The sequence below is a fragment of the Armigeres subalbatus genome, chromosome 3 (genome assembly GCF_024139115.2).
Source record: "Armigeres subalbatus isolate Guangzhou_Male chromosome 3, GZ_Asu_2, whole genome shotgun sequence".
Lineage (NCBI taxonomy): Eukaryota > Metazoa > Arthropoda > Insecta > Diptera > Culicidae > Armigeres > Armigeres subalbatus.
Genome location: NC_085141.1, coordinates 72,282,333 through 72,307,390, shown reverse-complemented (window position 1 = coordinate 72,307,390; position 25,058 = coordinate 72,282,333). Strand labels below are relative to the sequence as shown.

Here is a 25,058-nt window from a genome sequence, read left to right as displayed (position 1 = left end):
TTTGTAGCTCAAATCATTTGTTATAGATAAATGTCATTGCTTGTCGGAAAACAATTAACTGTGATTTCTATGTATATTAGAACATGCATCCGCGGCACAATCTGTCACATGCTTCCCTGCAATCTACGGTTACAAAATATGAAGAGAAAAAAGAGATTAGTTTATTTTTTGAATTTGGACTTGTACTAAACAACGGTGTTATTACTCTAATGGATGAAGTCACTCAGTCTACGGTCAAATATAGTAATATTTTGTACTTACATGATACGCAAAAAAGCTGTGACGCACTACTAGATATGTATATACTGGGAGGATGTGGATTTATACAGTTTACAAGAGATGAGTAAACACAAAACAGTGCGGACATAGCATCAATCTACTTGAGAACGGGCGTACAATATGAAGGTTAATATCCTTACAGGGGGGAAGTATACATGAATAATGTCATTTGTTTTAAGTTATACAAAAAGCAGAAGAAAACAACTAACTACGATTTGCTTGTTTCTGTTTTCATTAAACTACCAATACTTTATTTCAACTTCAAACATTATACGTGAATATTGATTATTCCTGTAATTATTGTTTTGTTGTTCTGGTTTAATATCCTTTTATCATATCAGTAAGTGATGTTCAAACACTGCATGGAACAATCTATTCTAATTACGTGAACTCGACAAACTTGATTCAATCTGAGTGCTATCGAAAATCAATACTCAAGAGTCTAAATAAAGTGAAGTCAAATGGCTTTAGTTTCTGAACAAATGTGCAAACTAAAGATGTTACTATAGATTTCGAAATTGATTACACAGATAAACTATTGCTAATTACTTAAAGCAAATCTAACAACTAAGAAAATGAGTAATAAAAAAAACATAATCTCCAAAGTAGTTGCCATAGGCGATGGCATTATTACTTGCTTACACGCTACGTATGTAATACAGGTTTGTCCTATTATGAGCTATTCATATATGTAGATATTTTCATAACAAGCAATTGGTTTGCTCCTCAGCAGTACAAATATCATACAACACTGGCTGAACGCACGTGTAACTTTTAAGTACCATGTTTTGTTTTGTGTCGAAAAAGTTCACGCGATTAATTTTCACGCTATAGGTTTATGGTCTACATATTACATCACATTTGCATCTACTTCTACTGGAAATTCTATGGCATAAGTGGGTTATAGTATGATATAGTTCAATCATTATTACTTCGTACACGTTTTTGTTCGCCTAAACGCATTTGCTTTCTCTACTGAGTTTGTATATATAAAAAGTTTGGTTCGAATCTTCTGGTTTTGTATTAAATTTACAAATTTCGTCAGTATAGCGTATTGTGATTACTTCTATAACTATAATATGCAGTATAGTATCAAACGCTTTTGAAATATTTGTGGGATTTTAATTTGTCATGCAGTAGTACGATTGATTTTGTTAATCTACCATCGCTGGAGGCTTAGCTTCCGATAATAGAGTATGCATGTAGTATTATAAAAGGTGTTCGATCAAGGGGAAAGAGAGAAAAAAGGAATTAGTAGTCTACGAGTTCGGAGTGTGATATGCCAGTGTCTTTCTAAATAGGTGGATTGATTACGAGGAAATGAGTTAGAATGGAGGGAAAATTGTGAAGGTTCTGTGAGATTTAGGTAAGGATTGTTAACACATGGAACAATATCTCTAACCGAATAAAGATGCACTAACTAACCGGTTGGTAAGTGTTATGGTACCCCTTCCTCGTAAAGAAGTCATTTTTTGCGTAGTGTTTTACGGAGGAAGATATCCAGCAAACCAAACCCTAGCTTAACCCATTTTTTTGCGAGTAGTCTAAAAAATAATGGCAGAGTATTGTAGTGACCACCCTATCAGTGTGGCGCATGCGATGTTTTATTTATAAAATATTGTTGGTCCGTTCTGTAGAATATATCGCTCATTCGAGCCTGAGCCGTTGACTTAGACGGAGCCATAGCACAACCGCACTAATAGGCTCAAAGGACGCATTTTTAAATGAAAATGTTGATTTTTGATCATTTTGAAAGAAATTTTGTCAAACAAAAGGTGCTGTAGTAGTTAATTTCTTCTTTTGTCCCAGACAAAAATTGATAAAATTGAAAAACATATCTGTTTTCTTAAAGATTTTTTTATGAAAGTTCAAAATTTTATTATTTTTCCGGTGAAATTTTGAAATCTCCCCTCAAGTAAATAAATTTGACCACGAAATTTCGAGGGGGGTGGGGACAGAAGAATATATTAGTTCCCGACGTCCAAGGATTGAGCACAGTTTGTCGCTCTCAAATTTTGATTTAATAAAAATCATCTTTCACAGGGCAACATATTGGAATTCACACCGATGTTTTGTGGCAAATATTGATAAGCAGCTTTAAATTACCCTGGTGATATAAGTAATGTATTTGAAGTGTTGCTGGAAAATTTGTTTACTCTTAAACACTATTGTTTTGATAACCATACCAACCAGTTAGATCTACAAAAGAAAATAAATTAAAATAACTACCTGCAAAAAAAGGCAACAAAATCGATATTTATACAGTTGAGTTATTGTACGTTAAGTAAAAAAAAGTATGGTAGTGCATCTAACTACGTTTATGGTGGATTCTTACTAGAACACAAGTACTCTACAACACACTATTGAAACACTTCTAATGCAACGAAAACAACAATCAAAAATAGAATAAATTGAAATACCAATGTTCTATGTTCTTCTATTTCTTTCCATTAAATGTTTTCAATCGAGTTTTGTCAGTAATATGTAAACTGTATTGCAAACGGTGCTTAATCATTGTTGACGTCATATACTACCGTGAGCACTAAGTAGTTTATTAATCAATTGAATAGAATACTTCAGATGGAACCATGTTTAGAAAATTCATATTAGACAAAGGTCCAAATGACAAAAAGTTGAAGGGACACAAGATCGGAGCAATACAGTTAAAATACAGAGAGATGTTGTCTTCGACATTTCATCTTTACGATAAAAAAATACCATAGGAAACAATTGCAAACCGTACGGAACCGAGATAATAATCACCCTCATTTTTGTTCACGTTCGACTGAAACTTCGGAATGAATTTGATTTCCTTCCAATTGTCCCATTTTGTTTTCTAGACGTGAACCATTAATCACTTTCGTTTGCAAGTGAACTCCAGCGTAAACAATAGCGTAATAGCCTACGTTGACTAAACATATTAGTTTTATATACATACATGAATCTTCATGAATCGATTTGAAATTTAATTATCAAGCATAATAATTGTCTTTTTCATTGGAATGTACCCGCCTGATGTATTCTATTCATCACATGACACTTCAAAATAAGCAAAAATTAATGTACAGATTTTACGCTGCTTTCAAGAGATTGTGTGTTTGTTAGTCAGTATGTTGAACGTAAGTATTATTGATTCCGGTTTAGGAAAATAAAATCTTCTACGGAGCACCTTTCAAAATTATGCACCTCGAATAACATATTTTGAAAATTTCAGTTAGATCAGATACAGTGCGTTTAATTTCAACAAGGGAAATTTAATCATTTATGAAGATTTATGGGAAAGAAAATTGTTTATGAATTCTGATGAGTTTGTTTTTATTTAATCAATTTATTTATTTATTTTAAATTTATCACCCACTTCATAATAAACAGAATAATGGGACGAAAAAAGAAATCAGTATTTGTTCCGACCTAAACTTCGAGGTAGAGAATAGTTAGAAAAAAAAACGGTCATATAAGATGAAACTTATTATCATTTATAATACATTTGGAAGCAAATACGAAGCTTCCTTCATTAAAAAGTTTGGATTATTTCAACTGCCGTTCATGAAATTTTAACCAAAAACCGATCAAACATTTTTCCCAAAAGCATGTTCGAAGTATAAGAAAGCGTAAGTTTTGAGGGTGCCCGTTGAAAATAAGAATTAGTTTGGATACGTAAGCGTGCTGTTTAGAGATGGTACAGTTTTTAAGTCGTGTAATGTCAGTGAAATAGTTTTGGTCATGAAGTTCACTTTTGTGGAAGTCCCACTGGAGTCAATAAAAATAATTTGATCGAGTCTTTCCAAAATCAATGGGAACTATTTGAGTATTTGGTGGTTTTCAATCAATACTACAAACGGTGTGTTTACTATTGTTTCTATTAATCTTACAAAATAGTGGTGTGCTCTATCACTACAATAAACGAGAATGATTCATCGTTATGTTATTCTGTTGCTTTTGAACAGACCCAATTGTTGATTTATTGATTATTCGATACCAAATTGTTTGGCAATAATTACAATACTAGGTTGTTTTCATACGTAATCAAACAGATGCACTAAACATAGCTATGTTTCTACAATGTATATATGTATATATAGATATATAAATATTTATGTAATACTTTTGTGTAGTTCTATTCATATGTTCTGTTTTTATTACTTCTCTCAGGTTATACATGTGAAACAGTCTAAAGATACTTCTACAAGTTCTATTGTTCTTCAAACTATGTACGATAATGTTGCATAATGTAATTATATTTGCTTATTGCAAACTACTGCTTTAAAACACTACTACTAATAGAGCGTAGGAGAGTGTGATTCAGGAAAGTAAAATAAGTGGATGGTTGCCTAGAATTGTTTGCTGCTCAAACATACGTATAAAAAAATACATAAACGTATCACATTACCTCCGGATTAGATCTGCTTAGTTTCCAAAATCGAGGAACACATTTACTTTATTCCAATACTGTTCGAATGTAGGATGCTTACGAGCTATGTAGGGTTGGTGAATCAATCAATCTAAGATACAGCCAATATTCGGTTGCTTTCGTTTTTTTATTGCAAACTACCAATAGTGGTAAGTTTTTTGGACCAGCCAAATTTTGTCGGCCACTACTGGTGCAGAGAAATTCTAATGGGATACAACTTAACTTTCCAAAATACTAACTTATGTACTCCGATCACACTACACCCGCATTATTTTATATTTAGTTGTATCCAATAATCACTGATTTTCTGCATGAAATTCAACACAACTTCTAAACAGTCACACGTTAAAACACCCACTCCACCCATATCCCATTTGGAAAGATACCATTTTTGTACAAAACTTCCAACATTGGGAAACAATCTAAATATCGGTGATCGAAACACATTTCTACCATAGAAGAAAGCTTGCGTTCTACACAACAATGCTACACATACAGTCCCAACGAAGCTTAGCCTAGCGTAGAACACTCTTTTTTAGGTTCTGTTCCACCTGGTTGACGCATACTATTCATGCTTGTTGTCTAATTTCTTTCCAACTTCCAAACATTTTCAACAAACTAATTGTAGCTTTTTGCATTATTTTTTCGTGTATTTTTTTTTTCATTTGCACTCTTCCTTCGAGTTTTCCCAGTTGTCAATAATTTATTTATAATAATGATAATAACACGCACGCTATATCTCTCTCACTTTCGTTCTCACCGAATCAGTTTTCTATTAACTCATTTCTCTTTCTCCCTGTCTAACTACTCAAAGTGTATAATTAATTGTATATAATGATAAGTTTATTTTCGACCAGCTCGTGACCGACAAGTAGAGATGTTTATTTGCATTTTTTTTTTGCGTGACTTCTTTCCATTTGCTCATCCAAACCGCTCATTTATGTTTTTTTTGCTTGATATAAAAACTAAGTTTTATTGCTTATCAGTTTTTTTTAAGACGCTTCCATAAATAGGGAGAACGTACTGATTATATTTACTTCTCAACTCTCACAAAAAAAGTTGCTTTGTATGTATTTGTAAGTGTAAGTGAATCTTCCCTTAAGAGTTTCTGTGTATGTATGTCTCATGTGGCTTTGTTGAGACCGTGTTTGTATATATTCAGATTATAATAAATATGAATAGCTTTTGCAGCGCACCTATTCAGGTGGATTTTTTTATAAATGTTGAGTGTAGACGTGCAATTTACACGATATTTGTAATAATGTATTATATAGCTTGTTGCTCAAATAAAGTATTGTCAATAAGTTTGCCATCAATTTTTGATGTTAATTCTAATTTTTCAAATGAAAATCTTCTGAGACAATGACTTTTGGGGAATTATTCGCATGTAAGTTATAGGAACTCAATACTGCCATAAAGCTACAAATCAAGAAATAATATTTGGTGTAATTACCACTTTTGGAGTACGTAACTCTAATTACTTTCCAATAATCGACCAATAATCCAATAAACCAATAATCTCGCATAATCACTTACTTCGACAGTTCATAAAGCTTGTTTAAAGAATGTTACAGTTATGATTTTTGGTCTAAATATCTTGTAATCCGAATACTTCTTCTGTTCATCAGTTAGTTGAAACAGATTCAATCGAGAAGCTGCATCGACCAGATACTAAGCCGTGGGAACTGTGAAAATATGTCATAATGCAATACTCTATTCCTATGTTGAAATAATTTTCAATAATCATTACATAGAATGCCCCCTATTGCTTATATCTTTCCGATGCTGCACGTACTATTCTGATGCGTTGAAGTCTTTTAAATGTTTCAATACTTAGCTCTGATAAACATAAAAAATTACTTGCACAAAGTTAGGTTGTACGTAATTACCATAATGCATAATAATGTACAAAGGATGTTTTTGTTTGAAGAACAATCAGATATTCTCTTACGTGCATTCGGCAATGTTCGTCATTCATAATATGAAAACATTCCGATGACCTTTTTGAAACTAAAATATCTATTCCCAAGTTAGTAATGGAGAACATTAAATAAAAAATCATTTCCGATATATACCCAAAAGAGCACTTCTACCGCACTGAATAAAAAAGGACAATTTGAACATCAGTACATATATTGCTTTATAAATGTCTGATAATGATGCCAAGTACTTGCGAATGTATCAGCAATAAAATATTTTTTCTCATTGAAAGCTGATTTCCTGTTATCTTTGTGAATGGTCCTAGTTTGAATGCACATTTGTTATAATTTTCTTCTTAGCAACAATGGAGCAACTGTTTCTGGCTGGTTTTGATCTTACTTTGGTAGAATGGCGTACTATATGAATATTCGCTAACACGGTTTTTTCGTAACTATTTGTCAAATTTGGCGGACATTTGTCCGATATGAATTTTTGAACGCTGCACCATGTTTTATGCCATCATATGTACCGCCATCGGGGGTGACAATGGGTCTGGAGGGTGAGAATGGGTCATCGCTCTCACTGGCAGCCTGGAGGTCGGATAGCAAAATCGTTGAAAAAGGTCTCTTATATTTTAGTCTTCTTGCCCTCAGATACATTCAATCTATTCTATAAGGCTTGTAGTACAAGCATTCTAAGTACTTGGAACAGTGACCTATTCTCACCCCTATTTGACCCATTGTCACCCCCCGACGACGGTAGTCGATTTCCTTTATCTTAACCAATGGCTTTTTGGTGCAAGCTTTTATATCCATTGTTGCGTCCAAAAAGCATATTTGTTTTGTTCAAAACGCTGTCAATTTTTCATTTTTCAACATAATCAAAAAAAGGGAAACATATCAATTTTGTTGTAGCTCCAACAACGGCAGGTAGCCATCTGATGCACAGAGCATTAATCGGAAAATTCATATTTTGCTATCAAAACAATCCGGTTATTAATAGAGTTATGTAATATTTCATGAAGAATAATTTTCAGAAACTTTGTACGCTTTAAAGTATAAGCGAAATGCCGGCACCCTCTGTCGTCTGTCCTCAGCTTCATATGAATCAGTTTATGATCCAAAACGCACCTTCGCTCTAATGACACCATTCTCCAAAGTTCGAGATCAAAACTAACTTAAACTAATAGTCCCTTGAAGATCCTTATTACTGTTTTCCAATTTCTAATCCGCGTTCAAATTGAAAACTAAGAATTGGTGATTTTTTTTTCACTTCGGCGAAACGTTCGTTTGTATGTACTTCGGTCTCTAAACTATCGATTCATCACGGTAACGTTCACCAGCACCTTACACATATAATGTATGTCTAGCTAGTTTGCCTAGCGGGAGATCAAAACGAAGTGAATATAAAAAGCTGCCAATTTTTGATGCATTTCTTATTTCATCACCAGCACATATCAGAGGTGCCCTTCCGCTGATGGCAAAGCAGTCGATATTTATAGTGAAACAGCAATCGTACTGTCTTTTTCTTTGCAAATGGTCACTGTTTTCGAGCAATTATTATTGTTATAACTAGTCATCATACAGTTAGGTATATCTATTATCATAGCTGCGACAATTTATTGCGCAATTGATGTTTGTCGATTGAGATTTTAAGTCCTGTGTTGAATTCGATTTTTAACATCAGATTACCCTTATCAGCGATTTAGATTCACTTGAACTTGTTTACATTCATATCATAATAACATGCACTCTTTTGTTGTCTTTACTATAGTTACTCTTTTGTTTTGGTGATAATTGATTTTTACAATCTAATGTTTTTCTTAAAATTGATCAAAACTGCAAAATTCAAAATTCGATGGGATTATTTCCATAATATTCTTTTTTATTCTCAATATCAATCATATTATGTGTTTGCTTTATAAGTGATGTTCCCCGATCTACGGCGTTTGTCTTTTGTCGCGAAGCTCTTGTTTTGTTTGTGTATTATTCTTTTGTAGTGTTAAATTTCCAAATTTTTTAAACTCCCAACTTTTTTTTGTCTCGTATCGCTTGCTTTTACTGTTTTTTGTTCTCATGTAGATTGGTCCACGCAACGGTCATTTACTAATCGTTTATGCAGATTTGTAATTTTTCGACTTCTCACAATTGTTGTCTACAACAATAATATCAACAACGGTGCGCTCCCTTCCAGAACTAGGGAGAACCACCATGCAAAAAGTTTGCAACAACAACAATTACCCAAATATGTATTCTTCTATAAAATATTACGAAAGACTTATAATAGAAAATCTGTGTAATCCTGATCCGTAGAACGTTGAAGAAGAAACATATCGCGGAACGCAGGATAGTCAAAATATTGGATTTGGTTGCATTCGCAGCCAGAATGCTCTTATTATGTAAAAAATTACTAAAATTCTCACTCACAAGTTTAGATTTCAATTTACCGAGAGATATAAGTTTGCATTTGTGTCTTGCCGATGCCTTTGGCTTTTTGACGTTTCAACAGCTTTGAGGATTTGCTTTAGCAGTTAGTGTGTTTTAGTGATTGACAGTGCGTGCTTGCGTACGCGTTCTTGATGTGTCTGATACATTATATCGATTATCAGATTAAGTAGTTTTACTAAATATTAGCTCTTCTTGATGAAGTTTAATTTCTTTGATTTAACGTCACTTAAATAGTCATTTATTTACTTTTTATTTACTTGCCTATGGAAGATCGTTTGGTTTTATTCATACGCAATAATAATTCAGAATATATAACTTCTTTTGTTTGTTCAATGGTTTACTTGCTTTAGATTTAATTTGTCACTCCAGGTTCATACGCTAAGTAGATGGATATGTTCAATTTAGCTTCGCTTGTGTCATCCTAGCAACAACTATATTTTATCGATAAATATTCGTGAACAATAACTATAAGTCTAAATTAAAGTCCAATGGTGGATATTGTCATTAATACAGAGGGCATTTGTCGATAAACCTTGAGTTAAAATACACTAACTACTATAATTTGCTGCGAATTGCTTCAAAGAAACATCAACAAATTGTTTAAACGTCAAAGTATGTATATATTGTATTTGGCGAAAATGGGGGTTAACCAAAAAATCATGCTGACCGATATAGTAAAACATTACAGGAAAAATTTTACTACTATCACTAGTTTTGAATCATTCTAAGGAAAAGTACGAACCAAATGTTTATCTACCACAGTCCTACTTAGTATGTTTATAATACAGATACTATTTCGAAATTGATAACAGATGCATACTTGTACAAACTTATATTTCTTTATAAACGAGTGATTGGAAGAACTCAGTACGTTTGATCAAAGAATATCCCATTTCTTAAGTTGGAACCACTACTAAGCAACTGGACAGATTAAATGAGCATTATTATAGCCAGTACTTCATAATGCATGGCTTTAAAACAACGTAAAAGCAATCGATACCAAGACTAAAAGGGAGAAGGGGAAGTTGAAATAGAAAAGTAAAATAAAATAATAGCTTTCTACGCATAAAACATTTACTATTACAGATTAATGTTTTACCGGATAATGGTGAGAAAGTATGTCCAATTTTGCTTCTCTTTGGATATTTTTTTTTTGACATGATTTGGAATTGGACAACTACACTCGATTAATAACACGACACTAATCGTACGAATATAACCAGAATGGATCACGTCATAGAAGAATAATTATTCTTCTAGTAGGACAGTCCAAAGAAAGCAGATGAAAACATGAAAGAGGGATTTAGTGAGCGAGCGTCTAATTACAGTGATAAGAACATGTTTTGGGGACTCGTGAACATATGTTGTCGTGCTTTGAGTGGGAGATGAATTCGTTAAACTCGACAATGCAAACTAACCAATTCATATTTCATATGCGTGTTAAGAAGTGGTGGGTGGCTGTTCGATTTGACATTTTTTTGTGTGAAAACATGATGGTAATTTTGAAAATGATTCTCAATGCCCAAAAAAATGCACGGGAAATTATACAGAGAACCTTTTTAAACTCTTCTCAAAAAATTTAGAAGCTATTCAATTAAAAACGGTGATCAGTCCTGGGTTAGACAAATCATTTCGATTTTATATTTTATTTTGTGATATTGCACACTTATACACAATATAAGAAAAGTTCAACCCCGTACTGTTAACCGTAGTTAATTAAATTGCTTTTACAATTTTTGAGAAGTGTTTTGGAAACTTCTCCGTATACTTTCCCGTGCATTTTTCCAATTATCATCTTTTTTTGCTGCACTGCCCATGATTTCATAGTTTCAAAGAGCGTAATTCAACCGCTGTAACATTGATACGTTGCATGTTTCAAACATTATTTAAGTGTTGAAATGTTTAAGATTTGCGATGTTTGTCCTTAAGTTATCCCAAATACATGCAAAAGTGCAATGATTGTTACGCAAACTATGATATCATGAACAGTGCAGTGCTTCATAGTACAATTACTGTGAATGTAAATCTTATGATGGCAAACACATAAGGAACATTTTCCAGTGTTCTCTATGCTATTTCTCAAGTTTTAGATAATTACAAGAAAATGGCAATTGAAACATTTGACGGGGCTTGAATATTTGTATGAAAGTTAGAAAATTTATGTTGTTTAGTTAGGTAAGCACCTGACTATTTTAATTCCAGGGGTACATATTACCCAAAGCTACAAGCGTACCACCATAGAATCACACTCTCTTGTCTTTTCTGGGTTGTTTTGTTTAATGACAACAAAAATATATTACATTACATGGATACTCAACAACAATTAATCATGAAGAAATACTGTTTATTGGACGCCAACGCCCTCAAACTGAAACATCTACTCAAAAAGCATTGTGCAACGCTACGCCTTGATCACATTAAGCCGTAAAACTTAAATTTGAAACTACTTAACTAAAATACTACTTGAAATTATACAACGTACTCGTAACTTATAAAAATAACATTTAAAAGAATAATAAAAAAAGGCAGTCTTGTACACAGAAGATATCCTAACCGCTTAAACGCAAATCCCTTGTCCCGGGCAGAGGTGTCTTCATAACGCACCCATGTAGTGATCGCTAGGAGATCCTATACGATATGTCCCGCAACACAGGACGCCCCCGGGCCGGGTGCACTTTTTATCACTTACGCGCATTTATCACAACTATTGCTGGCCGTTGCTGCAACTTTTACTCCCGGCTGCTACAAATCATGCACTCTGCCTTCAACAGTGCGCTTCGGAAAACAGTCTGAAAATCGATCGGGGGTAAGGGACAAAGAATAAGGAGACCATGAATCGAGAGATTGCATTGGGATGTTCCACCACCCGGATTTCGGTTCTGAATCGAAATCGGTTCGGTCGTTAGAAAAAGTCTGTTAGCAAAGAGCGTTTTAGCGGGATATTTGTTAGACGATGGTTCAGTTTATCACCGGAGTATGGATTAATACATCACGTCCTAGGGAAACGCGAGCACGCGAAAGTGCAAAGGTTAATTTTTTTTCGTGTTTGCAGCATATACAATATTTATGAAATTTTTGGCATGATCATACTTCACAATAATTACATATTCCAGTTTTATTGCTTATCCCCGGCTTATCACGGTAAACCTTTGAGATTTAATCCTTTTTCTTTCTTTGTTGACATTACATGAGACATTGGCGCCTCGCAGCATCTCACTGCTAGGCTTTGGAAGAAACCATATCAGTGCTAAAAATAAAAGAATTTACTTGTGTATAAAACCAAAACCATAGACACAATCTGTAGGTATTTGCCAATCTATATGAATCGACTTCTAGCACGAATCAATTTAATGTCTACAATGTCTAAGCATAAACAAGTATTTTCATTATTGGTAAAACGTCATAACATTAGAACAGAAAAAATATTATTGCTTGCATACAGGTCTAACTTACAGCTTTTGACGTGGCAACAAGTTAGAAAAATCCCAACACCATGTGTGATATACCATTAATAAGAAATTCTCAAGCAAAAAACGTCTTTCCTTTACAGAAGGAATGTCTAACATAACTGGCGTGTCTCGAACGGACAAAATACTATAAATAATAAATTTATGAACCCAGCTGTTCGCAACGGTCAGGGTGCGACGTCTTTCTATTAATAGGTTATACGACCGAGTACTCCAAAATGCAAAAACAAAAATAAAACCGACCACAACAAACACCAAGTGCAGCAATGATCGTCGTGCTACGAAACTGCTTGTTGATATCCTATACAGCAGCGTATTATAGGTGAGATGATCCGGTGCAAAGCTACTGGTGCGGGACCGTGAATTAGTGTCATAATTTAAGAATGATTTAAATGTCAAAACACGCCCAAACATATTAACGACAACGACTTAGTGTGTGGTGATGCCCACCTAAAGAGAACCTGTCGAAGCAAACGGATGAGATTTCGGTACGTTAGGACTACCTTGTGTTGGAATTTCCCAGCAACCGAAAATGAAGCGCAACATATTTACTAATGATGAACTGTTTTCTAGTGCACGCAAGGCAACCATCGCCATGCGGTAGTCTGTGACTATCTAAGACAGCTGATATGCCTTTCTCATTGCGACATGTTGGCCAATACCACGGCAACGCAATGCAGGTGGAACCCACTTGATTATAGTATTTTATACTTTCGTTGGTTAGGCGCGGAAATATTTGTGTTAGTAATAGAGCGAAAAGAATGATAAGGCAGGAAAATATAAACACAAAAATATGGGTATTTTAATGGTTGTTTATTAACTAACTTAAGAAAAAAAGTCTTCCAGTTAAAACACAGGTTAAAATTACATTAAAATCTAAGGCATAAATTAGGAATAAAAGCCATTATTGTTATTAAGCTTGCTTGCTCAAGTTAAATTAAGATTTATTTAGTGGCAAGGGCCATGTGTAAAAATAAAACTTAAGTCAGTATTTGCGTTGCTTTGCTTTGTACATGGATGATACGATCGGACACGGTTGCGTTCAAACTAAAAGTAAAACTACATTACATACAATTATTGGAACAAAGCGAATTCAGTTATGGTTAGATAAACGAAAATGCACTGCTGGATGGAGTTGGATTGAGTCCCGATGATAGTGGTCGCTTCTTTTTCTAGTTTATGGCACTATTACCTCCATTGAATGTCAAGGCTATATAGCTGACGTTGAACATAAAATAATCGAGTTTATAAAGAAACATACCAACTGGAGAAATTAAATTGAATAGAATAAGGGTCAGCGACACAATTTTCCACATAGGCTCGACAGCCAATCTTTGGAACAGTGATATTAGAATATTCCACTGTAAGCCTCATCTGCGATTTACAAATTGCTTGTTTAAACTACATGGGAGTATTACACATTAATAGCCAGTATATTACTCACGCATCAATCTTCTTGAAGTCATTTAGTATATTTAGTTATACGATTGGTATAACTTGCTGGTTACCCAGATAGTATTTATAACGTCCACTTGACATAAAAAGATCAGAAAAGTCAAGTAACTTCATGACAGAATGATTACATACTTGGCATAATAACCAATAAGCAAATCAAAATCAAAACTAATTTTTTAAACGTGCTCTGATTTGCTCTCTTTTTCGTTAGGCTTTATGGAAATTTGTCCTAGGCGATTAAGACACGTTAAAATCATTTTAAATGAGTTTCAGCCGTTAATGTGTTGCCCATCCAAAACACAGAGGGCAAACTTTAGCAAATCTTAACAAAAGTGTGCACTGTGTACCACGTAGGGTATCGAAAAAAAAACCTATCAATCAGAATATGTGCTGCTTATCCAGCATTGCTTCATGGATTGCTAACTGCACGACTCTACTGGTTTTTGAGTTATTCCAGTACTTATCTAATCTTTGACAATTACAACCTACTGGATGAATTGGAAATGTACAATTTAAAGTATATTTATAGCACCAAACCTGAAAGATAAAATATTACAACATATACTAACAAACTACTGCTAGTAATACTCCAGCATTAGGAATATTCATGCGAAAACCACAAAAAATCTACATTTGCCAGATAAAATCCAGAAACAACCCTGCTCAACATACATTATTTAAACAAATACTGTAAAGTGCCCTAATCACAGCCTGCGAAAAGCGGATCTTTATTGAATAAAATTAGTCACAGCTTTTGGTTTATTGGAATCTTGACACTTTACACGACAAATAAGAGAACGAAAAAAAAATGTTGGAGTTGCAATTATTTCGATAGGGTACTTGAAGAATAATCTCATAAATACATTCCAATATTCTAGTTTACGGAAGGTCGCAACTATTTTTTTAAATATTTACGGATACAATTTGTTCTAATCCTTTCATCATCTAATTTTATAGCTGTTGAAAACGAGGATGCCAACCGATTCATTCGACAGTGCATCCGAACTTGAACAAGAAAACTTTATTTCAAAATTGTAAAATAATGAATAGGTAAAATAATACAAGGGACAAGGGTTTTGCGTATACCGGCAGTATATGATATGATAAAAACAGTGCCGAATAAAGTAACAATTGCCACCCATCAACATATTTTTATGTGAAGAACTACACTTAAGAACGCGATCCACCGTATCGTTATCAATCCAACTCCGATTGGTTTGTTTGTTTTTAACCACAGTTACGCCAACGATCAATGGGATGAGATAAAAATGCACAGGCATATTAACATAAAACTAATAGTTTACACTTAAAATACACACGTGGAACATAAATACACATTCTGAGCCATCACATACAAGTTTTTCTATTGTAAAATCAGGGCATAGGACGACCAATACATAACTAACTGGTTTCAACTAACCGAATCTTCGAGTTCAACGCGTATTATTTCGATATGATTATGCTCTGAAAACTACATACTAATCGGTCGAAATACTGTTTTAATTAGATGCTCGCTTTATTTAGGATGGTGGGAAAATTGAAAATGAATTCGCCTAACTATCCACTTTAATGAAAAACAAATAATCATTCGTGATGGATGCATATATAGTTTAGGTACAAGAAAATGCTAAAATAATGTAAAGTAAAATGGATGCAATGGGTTTTAGGAGCACTGAATATGTGGCGCCTCCTTGTCTACGATGAATGTATACTTGTACTTGTAGGGTGGGGAATTAAAACAATGGAGCATTTCGAGGGAACGAGATCTATAACTTAACGAAACATCTACAAAACGTACATCAATTAATAAGGTGTTGAAACAGCCATGCACGGCTGTCACCGGGGTGTCAAACTCTAATATTATTGACATGGTACCGCCAATGATGAGCGTTTGGCTTGCATCTCTTAACACGCGCGCGCTTGCAGTCTGTTGATATGCTATTACATACTTAGTAGAAGAGAGCTATTCATCGTGTTTCCCATCCACTACCTAATAGAGCACAAACACCGTACGCCATCATGTTACAACCCCGTAAGAGCTATCATACCAGAGTGTGCCTAACTTGCTGGCTGGCTTGCATATTACTTATTTGATTGCATTACTCTACTAACAATGCTTTGATGTGGTACAACTATCATCGTTTGTATCCAGATCGAACTAAGATAGTGGAAAGATATGAAACAATCGACTTGCGGTATGCAGCTATAAGAACAAAAGTATGCCTACTAATAGATCGTTTAAGTAACGTTTTGGAATGGACAAGAGCACTTTGTATACAGAGAAATAGTTATTTCGAGTATAATAGAGTATATTAAATTATTGCTACCATACGAAACCTAGGTTTTTTAAAATCAAATGTTCCTCACTGCTTTGATTTGGAAGCTTAGTATTGGAGAATAGTATTCACCGTTTACATACATAAAGTATCCGACATTCCCGAGTATTTATCTCGCTAAAACACATTACTACTGTTTTTTATACAAACAAACGTTAGACTAAGCGTTAAAATGAACTGAATGTGGGTTACTGTTACACATATTACGCGCTGCGCGCATAAACACAGGCTATTGCAGACGCGTAATTGTCCGGATGAATCTAGGATGTGTGTATGTAGTTATATAGGAAGGATATCTAACTGTTTTGTATCACACTTTTGCGAAGTGTTATATGCCTGCCCGCATACACACACATAATCGACAAAAAAAACATACATGTACCGTTATTGGTTTTTAAATACAGGTATACAGTCGCAATTTTTAAGTTACTCGCGGTGAGAAAGCACTAAGAGCATACTCTAATGAGAGAAAGTAGCGGAAGTGGAAAATTATACATACATTCCCATGCCGTACATCGAACCCCAATCGACGCCCTGGAAGCTGGACATGTCCACGTTAGCAAGGCTGTAACCCTGGTAGGGATTGCCTGCGGTTGCGGCGGCTAGCTGATGGGCTGACATGAGCTGGTGGTTCGCTGCAGGATTGGCTGGTTGCTGCTGGGCTGTCGTGGGCGGCTGAGTGGTGTGGCCAGTCATCGGTGGGGCATGCTGGTGTTGTTGGCTGGCAGCTGCCGCGGCGGCAGCCTGTGCATTTACCGCGGCGGAAGTTAGTTGATGATTTGATGCATTAGCAGCTGCTGCGTTTGCAGCGTGAGCGGCAGCCGCTGAGGGCATGGGATATGGTGAGTATCTGGAAATAGGAAATAGAGTTAATGCACCAGCTATCACAGTTGCGAGCACTAATATGAACAATTGATCTAGTTTTTTGTATTTTATGGAAAGCCGAACAATTTCATAAATATGGAGAAATTCAGAAATACATTTACCCAAGAGTTATGGCCTGTTTACATATTCGCTAATTCTAGCGGACAATGCTCTATCCGACAATACTAGCGCAAAATTAGCATAATGTAAACAGGAATTGTCATCTGCTAATAGTGTTTACATTATGCTAATATCGCGCTAGTATTGTCGGATAATGCATTGCCCGCTAGAACAAGCAAATATGTAAACGGCCCATTAAGACGGACATTTCAAGATAAAAAAATCGAATAAATGAATGAAATTCTTAAAGATTTTTTTTTAGAAAATTGTTTTCGTATAATAGAACATCTACTGATAGATTGAATCTGCAATTTTTAAAACACAATTGTAACACCTACCTGAAACTATGTAACGTTGGTGGATATGTGGTGAACATCTTTCCGAAGCCATTCTGCACCTGCATTGCGGCGGCTGCTGCAGCAGCTTGAGCGGCCTGTGCTTGTGCCTGTACCATCAGCGGATTGGCCAGCTGACTGACTAGCGGTGCCTGGGCGGCCTGTGCGGCCCCAACCAGACGTGCTGCAGTTGGTGTCGCGATTGGCAGTCCCAGGTTACCCAGAATGATTCGCTTCTGCAATAGCTGCTGGGCAGTGGGTGTCACGGCTTCCTTTGGTTGAGCCTTCTTGCACTCGACCTTCTTGTTCTTGATCGTGTGGAAATGGATCTCGCAAACCCGGTCCACCACGTCTTCGTTTTCGAACGTGACGAAACCGAATCCACGGTGACGTTTCGTCTGCTGATCCATAAGCATAACCGTTTCGTCAACTTTGCCAAATTGACTGAAATACTGTTTAACCTCTTCTGCCGAAGTGTCCTGCGAAACGCCTCCCACGAAGATTTTCTTTGTTTTGTTCGATTGGGTCTTCGGGCGGTTCTTTGGAGTCGCATGCTTGGGATCGATTTTCTTTCCATCCAAAGTGTGGATTGGCACTTTCAGAACTTTGTCTACGCTATTTGGTTCCTGGAATGTGATGAATCCAAATCCACGACTCCGCTGCAATTAATAATAAAAAGTGCACCAACCTTCAGGTTACTGTTATTACCAAAACAAGTTTTACAATTGCCTACCTGCGTGATGGGATCCTTCATGATCAGCACATCCGTCACTTTACCGAACATTCCAAAATACTCGCTGAGCTTCTCAGACGATGTCTGCCAACTGAGTCCACCGACGAATAACTTTCCTGGCGCTGGATCGCTGCTGCTGTTTGGCGTTGAGCGGCCCGACGAGCTTCCATTAGTGGAACCGGCTTTGGAGGTGTTGGTGGCAACATTACTAACGAGTGCAAGTTGGCAATTTGACTGGAGCTGTTTCTGTTCTTGCTGTTGCACCTGTTGCTGCTGCAATTGTTGTTGCTGTTGTTGTAACTGCTGTTGCTGTTGTTGTTGTTGATCTCTGTACATGGGCGCAAAAGATAATAAATTTATTGTAGGTTGATTTCAAAATGGGAACACAAAGCAAAGACAAACTATTGGGAGACACTAGAATAGAGGTACATATTATAGTTTACCTGTTCTGTTGGGCAACGACGGCTGCGGCGGCAGCTTGTGGTGTGAGAAGGTTTGCTGTTTTGATTGGCACCAGTGGGTTGTGTAGGTCATGCTCAAGCAATCCGGTTGTGTCCAAGGTTCCAGCGCTGCAGAAAAAAATTGAGACAAATGTTAACCAAATTAGACATGGCTTAGTTGACTAGATGAGTGTAGTTCTACATGGTACAAATGAAAGAATGAATGTGACACTTATATTAGTTTTACTTGTTATTCGATTTCAGGTTATCCCACTGGTCGTCATCATTTCTGCCACCATGACGGGTCTCGTTGGCTACTGTACCTATGCGTCGTTCACCCGTCCTGATGTCAGGTGGGATGTTTAGATCTTATACTTTTAGGTTATGAATTGGCTCACCTGCGTTCTCATATTTTCTTCACAGTCTGAACAAAAAAACTTTTGAATGGGATACCATGGACGTCATGAATCCAAAGAAATTAAAGGTAAGCACATACAATATTCAATTTTTTTAGCCGTTACGGCAGATGTTTCTGGCAATGATCACTATAACGAGCCCATGCAGCTAATAATTATATTTATGCCTTTGGGACATTTAGTCTTATGAAATTTAAAGCCTATTCAGATTACGCCATTTATATAAATAAATATCAAAGAAAGAAATTGAATGTATGAGAATTGGAATCAAGTTACTCTTTATCATGACATTTATTATAATAAATGGCGTAATCTGAATAGGCTATTGGTAGAATGACGTTTGGTTGAATGAAACCTCGTCGAAAGAACGTTTGGTCGAAGGGACATTTGGTCGAATGGACATTTAGCCGAAAAGGAATTGCAGCATAGATTTTCTAATACTCTTTTCGATACATTTTCTTGTGGGTTAATTCAAACAATAATTTAGTTCAGTATAACATTCACTCTCAACTAAATTTCGACCGAATGGCCGTTTGAACTAATGTCCTTTCGGCCAGATGTCATTCGACTAAACGTCTTTCTGCTGGTATAGATTCCATTGTTCAAGAACTAGTTTACCTCGACCATTTGAACACCATTTAAATATTGTAATAGCTAGTAGAATCTCAATTTTTTATTGTTATTCAGGTTTCCCTTTTTCTTTTCCCATAATCCTTTTTTGTCATTCAGTCAATAAACCAGATAAATAATGGTAGCTCTAAACGTACAACAAATGTTTTCAGATTAGTTAAAATACCAAATTTGCAAATATTTTGTATGTAAAGCTATGTTTAGAGTTTCTTGGAGCTTACACGGGTGATAATCCTGCCTCCTGCAAGTAACACTTCCTGAATTGAGAGTATAATGACATATTCTGGTAGTGTTTAAAAAACTTTAATTCAATTCTGTAAGATCGACATATTAATCTTCCCTTACTTACACTTTGTTTGTCTTAGGGCAAATTTCTTCACCTCCACTTAACTCTTAAGCGGCGCTTACCCATACGATTAAACCTAGTTTAGCGACTAAGCGAGGGTGAAGAAATGAATCTATACCATTTCGTCGAAAGACATTTCGTCGAATGACATTTAGTCGAATGACATTTGGTCGAAATGACATTACGTCGAATGGACATTTGGTCGAAAGGACATTTAGTCGAAAATGTTTATTTAATCCACTAGATACGCAGGACATTTGGTCGAATGACGTTTGGTCGAAAGGACATTTGGTCGAATTGATATTTAGTCGAAATCTGATTTTAGCATGAAAAATTTTCGTACATTTGGTTGAATGACATTTGGTCGAAAGCGAGTTTTCGAATTAAAAATCTTGGTAAATTTAGTCTAACAACGTTCCGTCGAATGGCTATTTGAAAGAAAAGAACTTTAGCCAATAACAATAAAAAATAAATGATTTATTCGTGTTTTCTAAAAGTCACATAATTATTGCTCCAATATTGTCCAAAGAATGATGGGTCCTTAAAAAGAATAATTAATACGAAAACGGTGAATATCCCACGAATATTTCCGACTGGATATTGATATTGGCGAGCCCCTCTAACCGACTACGATGAATCTATACTACATGGTCAAAAGAAATTCAGTCACCATTTCACCAGAAATTCATATGACCATTAGGTCGTAATTAAATTTTCGGCCAATAATAAACGAATTATGGTTAGAAGACAATTTCATTCTGAACTAATTATTGTATAAATATTGAGTGAAAGAAAGAGTTTCAAGAAAAGAATAAGAAAACAATTTTCATTCGACCAAATATCCCTTCGACTAAACGTCCTTTCGAAGAAATGTCATTTGACCAAATGTCATTTCACCATCAGTACCTAATATTTTGCTATCTCTGTAGGAGTTTCCAGAAGTTTCTTTAGGTCAGGTGAAAAATCCTCATTGACATCCATATTCGTTTCTTCCGCTCTTCCGCACTTCCGCTGAACTTCCACACGTCGACTAAATTCCTCTTATCAGTTTATCCATGAATATTGTGGATTATTTAATCAAATTCAACCAAAAATCTATTGACGAATTCTCCATTTAACTAATTACCTATTACCAACTACACACTTTCAACATTCGACTAAATTTTCAATCGACTAAATGTCCTTTCGACTAAATGTCCGTTCGACTAAATGTCCATTTGACTAAATTTCCATTCGACTAATTGTCCATTCGACTAAATGTCCATTCGACCAAATGTACTTTCGACTAAATGTCATTCGACTAAACGTCATTCGACGAAATGTCATTCGACGAACTGTCCCAAAGCCGAAGAAATCGGCCCTTAGTTATTTCATGTTCCATACATTATTCAGTTCAAGGTCATACTCGCTGCAGATTATGTTGCGACAAATGTTAGTTCTTTGTCTCCTTTTATTTGACTGACACCAATTTCTAAGGGTCGTCTCCGCTTAAATGAAAAACCTAGTTTTTTTTGTCTTTATTTGAGAGTTTTCAGCCCTAGGCTGACTCACATCTATAAAAACCTAGCTTAAAAGTTTAGATAAGCACCGCTTAAGAGTTAAGCAAAGGTAAATTAAATTGCTCTAAATTGCCTAATCGTTTTGAAACCTTGCATTCCAACAAGTGTAGACTAACGACGTGGTCGTGGTCTGATATAAGATTCACTTTTCGCAAATTAAAGTTTCATCAAAAAAGTATCGAAAATGAAGCCGCTGTGATTTTATGTATACCATCATTACAATTTGTGGTATTTTTAATTATGGTTCTTAAAAGTGAAACACAACCAAAAAAAAGGCGCCACGTTCTCCTAGTTTTGATAAAAAGCTTCTACTGTTCTTCTTCTTCTTATTGGCATTACATCCCCACCCTGGGACAGAGCCGCCTCGCAGCTTAGTGTTCATTAAGCACTTCCACAGTTATTAACTGCGAGGTTTCTAAGCCAGGTTACCATTTTTGCATTCGTATATCATGAGGCTAGCACGATGATACTTTTATGCCCAGGGAAGTCGAGACGATTTCCAATCCAAAAATTGCGGCATTTATAAGATATTCGGCATAAAAAAATCTATTTAGAAAAATTTTTTAGGTCCCAAAAATTATCAAGTATTAAAAAAAAAATTCGAGGTAACACCAGATCTCGACGTTTCATGCATTTTAAGACACCTGGCATCAAAAGAAAATTTTGGAGAGAAAGAGGCTCGTAAGCCTTTTTTGGGGCTTGAAAGCCTCCTTCAAAGGTTCTCAGAAGCCTTCCTTTCAAGAGGGTCGAAGACCCCCTTTTAAGAGGCTCGAAAGCGTCACGGAACAATTTCAAAAAAACTAAGGATTTTTTTCGAAGGAATATCCGAAAGAATTACCAAAATATTTTCCGTGGGTATTTCTAAGGGTGTTTCAAAAGGTATTTCCAGAGAATTTTTTAAGGAATTCGTACATGTTTTTCTAAATGAATGATTCAAAAAAATTTCGAAAGAAATGCAGGAGGAAGTTTTGAATCCCGAAGGAACTCCTAAGGTAGGTTCTGAAATAATTCTTGAAATTCATTCTTTCAATTTTCGAAGGAACATCTGGCGGAATTTAAACAGGATTTTTAGATTTATTTCCGAAGTTGTTCCCGGATGATTTAACAAAGAAATCCCTTGAGGAATTTCTGAAGGAAATCTTGAAGTGATGCTCAAAGAAATTATTGAAAAAATCTAAGAATGTCGGAAATTCCTTAAGGAGTTCCTTTTAAAATAATTTCTTTGATTTTTTTCTAGACTTTTGGGAGGAATTCCTCGGCTAATTTCTGAAATTATTACTCAAGGAATTGCCGAAGGACTTCTTGCAGCAATTTCCGAAGGTCTTAGGATGCTCTTGAAAGAAATTAAAGAAAGGAAGATGAGGAAATATGGACCTAATATGTTATGGAAATTTCGAAGGAATTCCCGGAAGAATTTTTGAAGGAATTACTGAATTCAATTTCGAAAGTTTCTTCAATGGATTTTTTGGAGAAATTTTAGAATAAATTACTGGTGAATTTATTGAAAGAACAACTACCTGGGGCAATTTTCGAATGAAATCCAAGAGAAATTCCAGATGGAACAATTCCAGAAGGAATGTATAAGATTTGTTTTACAAACAGATAATATTATCTTGGCATATGCACTGTTAGCACCAGAAAACTAAGCAAAAATGCGGAATTATCTTTATGCAACGAAAAAAATACAGGTCTTATTGTCGTCCATAATATGCATAATTTGCTTTGCTGACCTGAAGCGAGGTTCAAGGTTCTTTTCGCTGTGAGTCGCACGTCAAACAAAAAAAAATTGAGTCGTATCCAAGGTTGCGTGTTCTGAAACAATCAAAACGAACGAAAACATTTTGATCGTCCAGCCCCATATCGACTAAGTATGCATTCAAAAGCTGAAATAGCAACAGTTGCCTCTACTTTGTTCCAGTATAGCAAGGATATGCTGGGCAGGGGGTGAACAAAAATGAATACAAAATATTGAGGTCAATGCGCCTCGTGGATTAATTTGGAAAAGACTAGCCATTGTGCGGCGGAGGAGGACTCCAGCGTTAGGTAATTTAGGGGTTTTGCTCAAAGGTGTGACGAAAGCGTTGGCGTTCCATTGGGATAATAAAAATACAGAGTAATTCACCGATGGTAACATCGAAATAAAAATATTAGAACAAATATTTAACGTTGAAGGTTCAAAAATATAAATAACGATATTATTTGAACTTGATTCAAGCCAGCCTAGGGCTGAAAGTCTCGTAAATAAAGATACAAAAAGATATTTTTATTGGACAATAAGTAATACAGTCACGCATAAAACTATCAATTTTTACACCTAGTTTTTTGTTACATTTTGTGGATTTTGTGTGTCTTGTCGCGTCACTCATTTCAAAACGTGGCGTAATTCATGGACGTTCCCTTATCCCTTTATATCTCAATGAAAGGGTATTGAGAATCATGCAATTCATGAAATTCGGAAATGACCCACACAATCATTAAGATTGAAGATCAGTTTGCATCAAAATTAATTGTTAGCACAGCATAAATGAAATTTAATGGTGTGCGATATCAATACTGGTTCGGATAGAGAAGCTAAGAATAGTAGAACAAATGAAAAATTGGGTGCGTCACAAGCATATAGCACATAAATGCTGGTACAATCAAATATGTATAAGTTCCACCGTAAAGAACATAATTCGAAAAATATACAGTACATAATAAATTACTTTTGCGAGCTTTATCCGGTTAGGATCGGAAAAGTGTGAAGCTGCATTGAGTCGTTAAAATGATCTAGCGAAAGCCTTCCCTATCGTTGATTATTCTAAATTGACATAACTCACACCCTTTTCCATTCAACATCCAATTGCACTGCTTCCCCAAATCTGTGCCAAATACTACAGTAGTAGACAGCGGCAGTCGCAGGAGCATCGAATGATGATGACGGTGATTGAAATGATAGCAGGACATTTCTCCTGCTCGGTATCCCGACAGGCCGGGGAAATTTTCCTATTGTCTGCGCGCCGAATCGAGTGTTACTTCACCACCACACTAAAGCGAGAGGCACGACTGGGCGAGTATGCGCCTTTGATCCTTTCGAATATCGATTTTTAACCGGGCACATCCACGGCTGCGAACGGGTGGCCTACTCTTTGAGATACGAGTGGTATCCTGTTTCCAGCTCATGACGATCCCAGCATCCGAATTTGGCAAGGCAAAATCGCTTGTAAACAGGTTTCTGTTATGAGCGTGATAAGATGAATGGATTTCTATTGATCAGTTTTTTTTGTAGCTAGGGTGACAGAGTTTTGAGAATTTAACTCA

At 35.7% G+C, this 25,058-nt stretch overlaps 2 protein-coding genes across 2 annotated transcripts in view; one reads left to right on the top strand and one right to left on the bottom strand.

Moving 5' to 3' along the window:
• Positions 1-528: 528 nt before the first annotated feature.
• LOC134227932 (RNA-binding protein Musashi homolog 1-like) overlaps positions 529-25,058 on the bottom strand; it is a 145,303-nt gene continuing 120,773 nt past the window's right edge. The window contains exons 4-8 of the mRNA XM_062709643.1: positions 18,811-18,936; positions 18,368-18,695; positions 17,638-18,293; positions 16,815-17,165; positions 529-11,846 (exon numbers count right to left, since the gene is read on the bottom strand). Of these exons, the coding sequence (XP_062565627.1) occupies positions 11,822-11,846; positions 16,815-17,165; positions 17,638-18,293; positions 18,368-18,695; positions 18,811-18,936 (1,486 nt within the window). The 3' untranslated portion in view covers positions 529-11,821. The remainder of the gene's footprint in view (positions 11,847-16,814; positions 17,166-17,637; positions 18,294-18,367; positions 18,696-18,810; positions 18,937-25,058) is intronic.
• The window catches only part of LOC134227800 (uncharacterized), a 37,452-nt gene continuing 31,387 nt past the window's right edge, over positions 18,994-25,058 (top strand). The window contains exons 1-3 of the mRNA XM_062709479.1: positions 18,994-18,999; positions 19,072-19,160; positions 19,231-19,291. Coding sequence (XP_062565463.1) covers positions 18,994-18,999; positions 19,072-19,160; positions 19,231-19,291 — 156 coding nt within the window. The remainder of the gene's footprint in view (positions 19,000-19,071; positions 19,161-19,230; positions 19,292-25,058) is intronic.